The 12,342-nt window shown below is 41.8% G+C and overlaps 1 protein-coding gene across 8 annotated transcripts in view; it reads right to left on the bottom strand.

Annotated features, from left to right (window-relative positions):
- Positions 1 to 12,342, bottom strand: part of fam13b (family with sequence similarity 13 member B) — an 80,388-nt gene continuing 68,046 nt past the window's right edge. For 2 of the 8 annotated variants that reach the window (XM_074649227.1, XM_074649228.1), the window contains exons 12-24: positions 11,053 to 11,104; positions 10,647 to 10,776; positions 9,667 to 9,738; positions 8,083 to 8,356; positions 7,793 to 7,934; positions 7,189 to 7,270; positions 6,211 to 6,399; positions 4,414 to 4,628; positions 4,123 to 4,206; positions 3,938 to 4,033; positions 3,365 to 3,765; positions 2,188 to 2,289; positions 1 to 1,971 (exon numbers count right to left, since the gene is read on the bottom strand). In XM_074649227.1, the coding sequence (XP_074505328.1) occupies positions 1,848 to 1,971; positions 2,188 to 2,289; positions 3,365 to 3,765; positions 3,938 to 4,033; positions 4,123 to 4,206; positions 4,414 to 4,628; positions 6,211 to 6,399; positions 7,189 to 7,270; positions 7,793 to 7,934; positions 8,083 to 8,356; positions 9,667 to 9,738; positions 10,647 to 10,776; positions 11,053 to 11,104 (1,963 nt within the window). In that variant the 3' untranslated portion in view covers positions 1 to 1,847. The remainder of the gene's footprint in view (positions 1,972 to 2,187; positions 2,290 to 3,364; positions 3,766 to 3,937; positions 4,034 to 4,122; positions 4,207 to 4,413; positions 4,629 to 6,210; positions 6,400 to 7,188; positions 7,271 to 7,792; positions 7,935 to 8,082; positions 8,357 to 9,666; positions 9,739 to 10,646; positions 10,777 to 11,052; positions 11,105 to 12,342) is intronic. The other 6 variants (XM_074649231.1, XM_074649232.1, XM_074649229.1 and 3 more) reach the window with 5 other exon arrangements.

The raw sequence follows: 12,342 nt of genomic DNA, 5'->3' as shown, positions 1-12,342 counted from the left end.
TTCTTTTTTTCCTTGGAATACAACACATTCTTTTTCACTCAAGAAAAAACGAACAGCTGTGTCACAAGTATGTATGCCCTTCTTTTTTTTTTTTTTTTTTTAAACAAGAATCCACGCAACAAACTTGTGGATGCATTTTAAAATCAGTCAGAAAGATGTGAAGCATCCAGGATGTTGAATGAAGTTTTACCGACAGAATAAAATAACCGATCGCCTCGCTCCAAGGAGGTCGCTTCAAGAAACCGTGACTCCCTGAAGAGAGGCGAAAGAGGGACTTTTCCACACAGTACGACGTCCCAAAGAAAGAACGAGTGTCTTGAGTGAAGAGCGTCTAAAATGCCAGTCCTCGAGCTGTCCGATAAGATTCCTCTGCGTGAAGGAAAACAAAACAAAACACGAAGAACAAAGATCGACGAAAGAAAAGTTGCTGAAATTAAAAAGTCTGTTTTTTTTTCTCCTCAGAAGACGAAGTGCAAAGTCTTGAGTCACGTTGGTGTTGAAGACAAACAGTGATGATTCCTTTTTCTCTCCATGTTTCTAAATGGCGGCGATGTTTGAAGATGAAATGCAGTTGTGGCTGACGGGAGTGATTTTATGTTAACTGGTGGAGGTGCTGCATTCATGTCATGGGAAAATAGTTGCAAAAAAATGCACTTCTTATGTCACCTTTTAAAAGTGGATAATTAAACTCAGAGTTTTGGCAAAGAAACCCAAATCTGTCGTCACATATAATCATATAATCATTAGGGCTGTCAAAGTTAGCGTGATCGTTTTAACGCCACTTGCGAATTTTCGGTTGTAGCAGTTTTAAAGCTAGAGTTGAGATACTGGCATCGTATGAAACTAGAAAACCAAAGGAATCCAGTGGTACATGGATTGCATGTCATACTAGCTTGTTGTGAAGGAGGTTAAATAATGTTCCAAACTTGCCAATTTTGCCATGTTATGATTTGAGCATATTTTTTTATGCTAAATGCAGTACCTGTGAGGGTTTCTGGACAATACTTGTCATTGTTTTGTGTTAATTGATTTCCAATAATAAATATATACACATATTTACATAAAGAAGCATACTGCCCACTCCCAGGTTGACAGGATTATTAAATACTTGAAAGATCTTCATTTTGAACGGAGTAAAAATGTGGGATTAATCGCAATTAAATATTTTAATAGATTGACAGCCCTTAAATTTATCAAACAGATGTAATGATTTTTAACTAAAAAAAAACAGCTAAAAGTTCTTTTAGCACATTAAGCTTTACTTTTTTTGTCACAAAGATTTGGCAAATTAGACCGATTTAAGTATTAAAATAACATTTCAAATGTGTTTCTATACACCATGAGACAACAGTCTTCATGTTCTTTTAATGTACTGCTTAATAAATACATTTATTTTTTACTGGGCAGAAAGAAATTACCATCTCTAATCCTAACACTAGTGGTGTTAGTCTTGAGGATCACGTTTGACCAGTCAGTGCTAGATGAATAGTTTCTATGGCATTAGAAAGTACGACCAGAAACTTGGACTCAACCAAAACGTAACTTTGGTTGTTGTAGTTTAAAATGCAGGTTACTTTCCTTAATAAAGTTTCTGGAAATGTTCCTGTAACTACATTTAAATATAAGTTAAATTATGACATATTGTACGGTAACTCTGAACCAGCGAGTCACTCTTAATTTTCTCCATGACATAAATGCAGCACGAGAAGAAGTCCGAGTCTCCACCTACTGGCAAGTCATGTGATGTGTTTGTGAAACCCTCCCAGGTGTGATGGCGTGTGATGGGACATCCCGGGCGGGTCCTCGCAGCAGTGACGAGCGTTGATGTGTGCGGTGACAGCTGGTGACTAGATGGATTTGGAGGAATCCTGTTTGCTGATGAGAACTTCCAGCAGGCGGAGTTTGGCCTTGATCCTCTTGTACTCCCTGTACTCCTCAAGCATCGGCACCCGGTCCTCCTTCTGGACATTTCTACAGCGGAGAGGAGGGAGACAAGGAGGTTAATAAGTCCTCTAAATGACACACGCTTACTTTCCCCGACCCCAGCAGCTACGAGCAACCTGAACCACAGTAGTAGTTGACATTTCAGACACCAGAAGTTTCTCTTCCACCACTTTTCATTTTTCAGGAGACGAATAACATGCTGACTTTTATGTGTGCACACGAGCGGCTGTGTCTTCCACCTACCTTCCATTATGCTGATAAAAATCTTCCTCAAACTCTCGGATGGTCTTCCTCAGCTTCTTCTTCTCTGCTCTGGCTTTCCACAGCTGTTCCAGCAGCTCTGGCCTGGAGGATGATGGGATACATGAGAATGTAGTTACACATGCTGCTGATGCCATGACGTTAAAGGTAAATCCCAATGAGAATGTCAGAATGGAGTCACATTCATGCTCTCTCAACTCTACACTGACTGAAGCACTAAAATACGGGTTTGTTTGTTTTTTTTCAACAGCAATCATTTGGTTCTTGAGCCATACATTAAGAGTCCAGAGAGAAAAGGAGGACAGGAAGTGAGCTGAGGGATCAGCTGTCAGGATCATGTCCAGGTAAGAGATTAGAGGTGTGTGTGTGTGTGAGCTATGAGCTCAGTGACACGTTAACCAGATTACAGACTCAGCAGATAACATCTGTTTTCTTTCTGTCTCACATTATTCCTGCTGGTGTCGGCACAGTCAGCAAAGCAGGAGATGATCAGAGCTTTTATTAATTAAGGCCTGATAATTAATTAATATAGTTCATAGAACAACTTCTACAGAATCGCCCGATCTGGATAATTCATCTTTGTAAAACACAGAGCCTTATACTTTATTAGGCTCTGCTTGCTGTCAATCATCTGACACTCAGTAAGAGGTCTTCTTTTAGATATCAGTCACTCTGGAAGCTTCGACATTTTCAGGACACTTTTTTATGACATACTATAATGTTTTTATGGAATACTATAATGTGACTTTTTTTATGACACTGTACTATGACTTCTTTATGACATGCTATACTATGACTATTTTTTATGGAATATTATATTATAACCTTTTAAATCACTTTTTGATGACACTGTATTTTTTATTGAATACTATGACTTTAATGACATACTGTACACATTTTTAATTAATACTATAATTTAACTTTTATGACAGACTACTATTTTTTTATGGCATACCATGCGATGAGTTTCTATGGAATATATAATATAACTTTTTAATGACATGACATACTGCTATGACTTTTTTATGGAATACTATAATATGGCACTGTACTATTTTTTTTAATGACATCCTATGCTCTGACTTTTTGATGACACAGGTGTTCTCTTTACAGGAAATATAAGAGGATGAACATTAACTGTGTGTGTGTGTGTTCTTACATTGACGAGGCGTTGGAGCTGGACAGCCGCAGATCCAGCGCCAGCTTCCCCGACCCCTCCTCCATCTTGGCTCTCATTGGACAGTCGCCCTGCCTGTCGGGATTGTTCTGGCTCCTCACTGATCCTTCAGACGAGGTCACAAGGTCGACGGCCATGATGACTTCAGAGCTCTGCATCTCGCCACCGCTGCTCTCCCCTTCCTCCTCCTCATCCTCCTCTTCTTCCTCCTCATCCCGCTCCTCCTCCACAGCCCCCCTCTCCTCTTCTTCTTCTTCTCCTCCCTCTTCTCTTTCTTTCCGCTCGTCCTCCTCCTCCTCTTTGATCTCCTCCCAGAAATGAGCAGTTTCACCCTCAATGATTGGTTGGAGGGTCTGGCTTCGCCTCTTACTGGATGGGGACACCTGGGGGAGAGAGAGAGAGAGAGAGAGAGAGGAGGTTAATGCAAGTGTGGGTGCACTAGTTTAAGATGCAGTAAAGTAAGAATGACACGGGGTAAAATAAGTATGTTTTGTATTTGTGAGCATGTTGCTAACATAGTGTAATAGATGTAATGTTGTGTTTGTGTGTACGTACTGTGATGGGTGTGATGCTGACTCTGGTGAGCATCTGTTTGACCAACCGGTAGCGATCGTAGAGAGGCTTCACCACCAGACGCTCCTCTCTGGTCACCTGAGAGAGAGAGAGAGAAACGGGTTAAAACACGGGTAAATGGGTGTTTTAAGACGGCTTCACAGAATGTAGGATGTTTGGTAACTTACTGGTCGACCATGCAGGCCCTCATAGTGCAGCAGGTTCTTCTGAAGGACCGTCTTCTCACAGGACAACTGCTCCTTGGTCATCTTCTACAGAGACGCACACAGTTAATCATGCAATAGGGATATAACCACTTCTTAATTTTGTACTGTTATGTCTACATAAAGTCCAAGTGTAATACTGTATGGGATAATCTAACAAAGTGCTCTTTCTACCAAAATACATTATTATCTCAAAGACTCCAGTGGCTAATCATTAAGGGTAATCAGTCCTTGATAAAAATATCTGCTACTAACCTTGATGTCGTCAGGCCAGCCGTCCTCCTGCTTCTTCCCTTTGACCCGGTGTTGGATCAGCTCCAGTGTTTCCTCCCTGGTGGGATGTTGGCCCTTCACCTCTACTGCTGCATCGTAAGCGCCTTGGTCCAGCGTGGAGCCGAAGCTCTTGGGTAAGGTGTTGCTCCGAGGACGAGTCTGGGGCCCGAGCTCGCTCTCTGCGCGGTGTTTGGCGTCTGGGGGAAGGAGGAGAACAGTGATGAGGGAAGAGATGAAGGAGGGAAACAAATGGGGGAGGAGATAGAGGGGTAAAGTACGGAAGGAACCAGGACAAGAACATCGTCTTCAGGCGGCACATAAAACATCTCTCACTGGACGATCAGACATGCAGGAGTCTGACAGAACAGCTGCGGTGGTTAAAAATCAGCCAGTCACAGTATGAGGAGTAACATGCTCAGACACACACATCCTGAACAAGAACACACAAACACCGCACCCAGTCAAAACCCAAACACTGCAAACAAAAACCTTTTCCTCAACATTTCTCTAACAGCGTCTGACTGTAGAAATCATTAAAAAATGTCAGTCTGATGGTTACAGATGAGACGTACTGCTGGATATTATCTCTAGATGAAGCATCACCTTACTCTGAAATGATCATATTCAAGTGTATCAACTTGCCCTGTGCAAAAGCAAACGCAGTTATGGTTGGCAAAAAAACATGATTGTATTTAAATTGTGCTCTTCTTTCCTTGTAAAAACAGTATATACACTTAGGGCTGGGCAATATGACGATATATATATCGTCAAAACTACAGAAACGATATAGAAAACTGGACTATGCAACAGTGTCATTTATACTGTACATTCAAGAAATATTCTTATTTATATTTAACACGCAATAGATCCCACTTCTCAGCATTTGTATTTACCTATTTGCACTGTGGTTATTTGTTATATATTGCACGTCTTAGTGCAAATATTTGTACATATTTCTTATATTCTCATTTTTAATTGTAGTACTTACTTAAATATTATATATCTTTACATATATTGTGTTTATATTGTAGCATTATGCACATAATTTAAATGTTACATACTCCCTTTATTTCTATCTTCTTACATTTCTTTATGTTTACACAATAGCAACTGTACCGCCCCAATTCACCTCCGGGGATCAATAAAGTATTTCTGATTCTGATAAATATATACAAGACCTTTTTATATCCCGACAAAGGCTAGACTTATATTTATATATGGTTTCTCTATGATTTCACTTAAAACTATTATGTTAAGTTATGAAAATGAGAAAATACTCAAGTATTTTTTAAGTCTCCAAAAATAGGCTTTACCATATGGTTATTTCATATAGACCTATATTGTGATAAAAGATTTTGGCCATATCACCCAGCCCTATATACACCAAATAACATTTTCAGATATTAATTAAAGATTAATAACAGAAATATATATATTTTTATGTGATTACATTGGAGTAATGCCCGCAGTATAAAGCTTTAGAGTACAGTTTTAGTCAAAATTAAATAACAGATTTTTAAAATCTCAGTCAGCAAATAGTCAACACCTAAACATACTTAATATTAAACACCCCCATTTTAAAGAATCCTGCCTTTCTCTTCCTCGCGTTACTTCACACTTTTGAGACTTTTAACCTCCAGGTAAAATGTCTCGTGCCATCATGCCGTTTCAACAGGAAATACACCAAAAAACAAAGAAGCAAGATGCTCTCACAATGCCGCCTGATTGTGACTGTCAGTAGTGTATGTAATGTCTACTTACTGAGGGGTTGGTACTTACTGAGGTGATACGGTCTAGAGCTCAGGCCTGAGTAGGGGTGGAGCGGGGGGGTGAGTGTGTGATGGGGAGGTGAGCAGATAGAGGAGGAGGAGGAGGAGGAAGGGAAGGAGGGAGCATGGTGGCGTCTGTATGAATGGAGCAAAGCCTGGTGCCTCAGCGTGCTTCTGGGTAAAAGGTGGTGCTGGCGTCCTGGTTGGCCGATCAGTCAATCAATCAATCAATCGGGTCGGTTGGGCGATAGGAGGAGGAGGGAGGAAAGTGGAGAGCGGGTGCTCGCGTTATTGTTGATTTTCAATTTTGATTTGAAACAGAGAAATGTTCCGGCCACTGCGTTCTCCGACAAGGAGAGCCGTCACCTCACAGAGAGGGTGGACGAGAGTCATGGGGTTTGTTCAGTTTGGTGAAACGATGCACAAGAGACACGTCGAAGTGTAGAAAACTATTTCTATACATCAGATATGTCATATTTTACACTGTAATACCTAGTAACACCAGTTTACCAAAGGACCAAAACTTCTACAGCCTTAAATCTGCTCTTTTTTTATACATTCATATGTACAAATATTCTGCATCTGTTTATGTATAACTGAACGTCTTATCCACCGTTTCACCTTACTGAATTCAAGGTAATGAATGTGGGTTCACAAGGACGCACCAGCACACTGTTGGGTGGGAGCCACGCATGTGAGAGCCATGTCAACCCCCTGGCGTGTCTGCGTGTCTGCGTGTGTGTGTGTGTGTGTGTGTGTGTGTGTGTGTGTTAGACCAGCATACATGCGATGTTGTTGTTACAAAGGTCAAAGGTTAGGAGTGGGGAGGGTCAAGCTGTCCAGCATGGAACAGGATGGCACACAAGACACTCTAACCCCGACACACACACACACACACACACACACACACACACACACACACACACACACACACACACACACACACACAAATGCACATTCACAAGGAAAAAGAGCGAGTGGTTTCTACCTTTAATCTGCCGGCGGATCTTTGTGAGGTCGGTCATCCATTTGAGGACTTTGGGGTTAGCTGCCTTGTCTCCGTGAGAGGGCTGAAGAGAGAAGAAGAGGAGGAGAGAGAGTTAGTGTTTCACTGCCAAGGTCATGACACTGATGCAGAATTTACACACTGATGTTTTTACATACATAAAAATTCATTTTGTGCTTTATTTATTCACGACGTTTAGGTCCTCTGACCTTCATCAGGTAAAGTTCATATATAAAGATTGGTGGAAGAGGAGAGGGATGGAAACAGAAAGACAGAGAGGAGTCAGAGCGAGTTAAAGGAGGGATGAGGAGAAGGAGGATGAAGGTCTAATCTGTCGCCTCGCTTTTCTCGCGCGAGTCGGATTACCGGTATCATTTGTGTTAATTTGTGCCGGAGAAGAGAAGGGGCTTGTCTCTGTAGATGTATGTAATCGTGCCATAAGTACTGAAACGTCGTGAACAAAGTGAGTACAAGTGTGCAGGATTGATTTTTTTTTTTTTCGGTTGCTTCCGATTAGCACAAAAAAAATAGTTGAGTCATATTACGCCTCAATAATTCTAGAGTCACATTACATTTGTGTTTGTACCTTATAGTTTCTCTCTTTCTCAAATTGCTCTTCAAACTGCTTAATTTTCTTCTTCAGGTGCTGAAGCTTCTTGGTGAGTTGGTGGGTCACTGAATCTCCTCCTCTCATCGCCTCTTTGGAGCCAAACGATGCTCGTCGCGGCCTGGAGTGACACAGAATACATAAAGATGAATGAATTGCCATAAAAATCCCTATAGGTGTGATTACAGACTTTAAACCCACAAACAGAAAGTAGCTGAAATGTGATAGCAGTGAGTCAGCTGCAGCTGGATGCCGGCGCTTCATCGTACCTCTGTGCTTTGGTGGGTGAGGTGGCGTCCGGGTCCTGCTGGAGGAAACGCTGGGCACCGTGGGCTCCAAAGTCGAGAAAGCGCCGCGCCAGGAGGTGAGGGTGGGAGCGGGAAGAGGAGGGGGAGGCTTCCTGCCCTCCCTCCCCCTCGTCCTCCTCGCCATCCTCCTCCAGGAGCAGTGGAGGGAGGGAAACCATGCGACCGGCCAGCGGGGAGAGCTGAGCCTCTCCGCTCTCGCTGTCGTCCTGCCAGGATTTGAAAGCAGGGACGGGGTCTGGAGAGGACAGAAACAAAGAGAGGAGAGAGTCAGAGCAAGTAAACAGAGGTCAGGAAAGGATGGAGAGAGAATGTAATAATTAATTAAGTATTACACGCGAGGTACATATCGATAAAACGCACATAAAAGCCGTCTGGGAGGAGGCTGTTACATTCAACAACACATTAATTTTCTTCTTGGATTCCCTGCTGAGTCACTGTGTGCCTGATTAACAGTGTCTTGACTGTCAGCGCTATGCTAATGAGCTGAGTCAAGGGGAAAAAAAAGGGAAGGAGAGGGCGAGGGAGGGTTGGTGGCGATAACGAGACAAGGGTGAGAAACAGAGAAGCAGAGTCAGGGGAGAAGTGTTTCCAGTGAGGAAAGGTGTCCTGATCAATCCGCCCAGGGGACCCTGTCACAAGAGGGGAAGAGCAAAGACGAGAGGAAGAAAAAGAGCCAACCAGCTGTGTTAGAAGAGTGTTTCACATGCACGATCATTATCACACAAACACATTTCAAAATGTGAGAACATTTTAATAAGGTTTCCCAACCAAACCAGCAAGCAACCACCATGAAGAATTAAGGATGCTCCGATCAATCAGCCACCGGTCGATATTCGTTCTTAATAGTTTGATCAGTGGTTTCTATAAAGGCCGATCAAAAGAGCCGGTGAGATGACGCAAAACATATGACACAATTTCTCTACGCACCATCACGACTTTGTTTGGTTCAGTGTAAAAAAAGCAAAGGCGGTGTAATGAGGGGTCTTCTTTACAGCAGTATTACGTGATCTCTGTATAAAAGGGGCTTATGGGAGTCTCTAACGGCGGGGTCACATAGACTGCGAAAGCGCTGCGATTTTCGGGGCCCGTGTAAATCAATTGGGTTGTTTGCATAGGATGCGGGGCGCCACGGTGCCCTGCAGCCAGCTCGCAAGCTTCATCGCTAGTTTTGGAGTCGAGAGAGAGAGAGAGAGAGAGAGAGAGAGAGAGAGAGAGAGAGAGAGAGAGAGAGAGAGAGCGAGAGAGAGAGAGAGAGAGATGAATATATTGACTGCCAATAAATAAAGAGTTGTCAATTCATGATACTTTCTCATCTCTTAATTTTAATACTACAATGTTGTTAAGAATAGTTAAATAAATAAATAAATAATGCTACACATTAAATAAAAGGCTTCAAATAGACTCCGTGTTCGGTGATCGGTATTGGCCTTCCAGCGATCGGCCCTGAAAATCCTGATCGGAGCACCCTGATGAACAATCAACGGGAAAGGATGAAAGGAAGTACTGGTAGGCTGGTGGATGGACGGTGCACATGAAACTACTCACCTTGGCCTTCTTTTTGCAGGTGCATACATGAGAAGTCTATGGGAGGGAGGTGGAGATGGGAGGGGGGTGACGCTGTTTGGATGGAAGGAGGACAAGAGGGAGGAAGGAGAGGAGACGAGAAGAAGAAGTAGAAGAAGACGGAGGGAGAGGGAGAGAGACAGCAGAGACGAGGAGGTCAATCATTCATAACAACTTCACGCTCCAACTTTCATTCAGTGAATGGAGCTTTTCCTGAGTCATACTGGATATCTAACAGAATTGTGGATGACAACAACAACAAAAGTTTTCTTTTAACAAACTGAACGATGCAATTTGGTGAAATCGTAGGGATGTTTTGGGACATGAATTTAAAATTTTAGATGTTTAATTTTGTGATGCCCTGGAGTCAATTTTGGAAGATTTTCTGGGATTCAATATGCTAATGGAGAGGTTGACTGATAGTGGATTTTTAAAGTCCGATATAATAACGATAGTTTGGAGCAGGAAAAAGCTGATAGCCGATTAATCGGCCGATACCCCCCCCGTAAAAATAATAACGACACTGTCGGAAATGACCAACCTTTGACTTTAATACAAACTATATAACTAACAATCAAAGTAATAAATAAATCTGGAACTGAACATCAAACTAGCCATAATTTCGATATCGATAGTTTGTAAAAAGTCCTATTGGAGTCGACCTATTGGCCAAAATGATTAATAGGTCGACCTCTATATTAAGGGACTTTTACGTTTGAGAGCTTTTTAAGACAACAACATTATTGTATACAACTGAATTTTAATCTAAAATCTTATGGACAAATATGGCAGAATAACTGGCAGAAATAATAAACATGTTGGGCTTCTCACTTTTAACAGGCTTTCCTTCGGATTCAGTGTTTTGTTGATAAATAAATCACATCAAAATAGAGAATCATGGGAGTTGTCTCTTTTACTGTGCAACAAATAAAATGACTTGACCCTATATGTTTATATCCTACCTTCCCATTGGCTGTCGGGGAAGAGCTGGAGGTGGGGCTTGTGGCCAGAATTTGGTTGGCATGGCGACAGGTGGTTCCTGTTGGTCTTGCTGGTGTTGGCGTTCTGATCACAGCGGCATGAAGTCGAATCCTGGAGGAAGGAAAAGAGAGAGATTAAAGAAACAAAGCAGGAATGGAGGGAATGAAAACAAAAAAGGAAATTAATAATTCAAGATAAGGTATAAATTGAATTAGATATAAAGAGAACAAAGGAAGGAAAGTAAAATAGGCAGACAGATTTTGTCAAATGAACCTTTTGTGCTTGTAATTCAATTAAATTTAAAAGGCTCCTTTGAAATACAATCAACACAGAAACCATTTTAGTGCCAGAACACACACTCGTATAATCCCTCTGATTGCTACTTACACAGCTTATGGTGTCAGTCTGCTCCATGTTGTCACAGGGTTGATTGTCCTGCCTGAAAACAAAGATAAGAAACATGAGACAAACTTGCAAAAATAATTACTACGATTAAAAGTAAAGTGAACAAAATACTCCCAATATTTTCACAAATTGTGATTTTGACCTTTTAGATGTGTTTGCACAGATATCTAGCACTGATTTGTTGTTTATTGCTGTGTAAATAAACGCAGTGCTTGACCGGTCTTCATGCGCAAAGACATACTGTAAACAGCAAGTTACCTCACAGACCTGGACAATCTTTGACTACGAGCAAAATCAAAACCAGTTTTGGTCGCCCTCTCGCCAGAACAATTTAATGATGATGATTTGGAGATGGAGAAGTATTCAGTCGTAATCCTTCAACCTTAGTTGGAGTTTTCCTGAGACACTGTTGGTGTCTGAACAACAGCTGAGGAAGAGTCACACAACTAAAAGCCTTTCCACATCGTGGGTGATTTATTGTGGAAAAAGCTTCAACTGTTGGAAAATCTCACATTTGTTACAACTAAAAATCAATTCTGTGTCTTTTGATCGCTTCATCCTGCTGATTAACCTTCACCCATTTTTCCTAAATAGGTGTGAAACAGCATTCAAGTATTTGCTGCCTGAACCAAATTTACAATTTAACACTGACGTGACACATCAACCACGATGCTTTAACTGTGTGCATGCTAACAAACAGAAGCTGGAGGCGTGATACAGTATGATGTGTAAAAACTACACGAGCGATGCAGTGTGAGTTAATACGTGTTATGTGTGAGAGAGATAATAAAGATCTGTTCCAGCGTGAAAATGAGCTCCGGCTGAGACGGCATCTCGAAGTGATTTGTAAACGTGAGGTGTCAAGTGATCAGCGCAAGACAACAAGTCCCGTCTCCACATTATTGAGATTCACGAGGCAAAAGGCAACATGTACAGTATCACACACACATCTATCTACCGCCAAGTGAAGCCTTTAATATTCCTTGATTTCAAGGCAACCATGTCATACTAGCTCATCGCGAAGGAGGTTAAATAATGCTCCAAACTTAGACTAAATTTTAGCGAGGAAAAACTGGCATGGCCATTTTCAAAAGAGGTTCCTTGACCTCTGACCTCAAGATATGTGAATGAAAATGGGTTTTATGGGTACCCACGAGTCTCCCCTTTACAGACATGCCCACTTTATGATAATCACATGCAGTTTGGATCAAGTCATAGTCAAGTCAGCACACTGACACACTGACAGCTGTTGTTGCCTGTTGGGCTGCAGTT

This window comes from Sebastes fasciatus, chromosome 10, assembly GCF_043250625.1.
Source record: "Sebastes fasciatus isolate fSebFas1 chromosome 10, fSebFas1.pri, whole genome shotgun sequence".
Lineage (NCBI taxonomy): Eukaryota > Metazoa > Chordata > Actinopteri > Perciformes > Sebastidae > Sebastes > Sebastes fasciatus.
The sequence above is the reverse complement of the archived record's forward strand: the minus strand, read 5'-3'. Positions and strand labels throughout refer to the sequence as shown.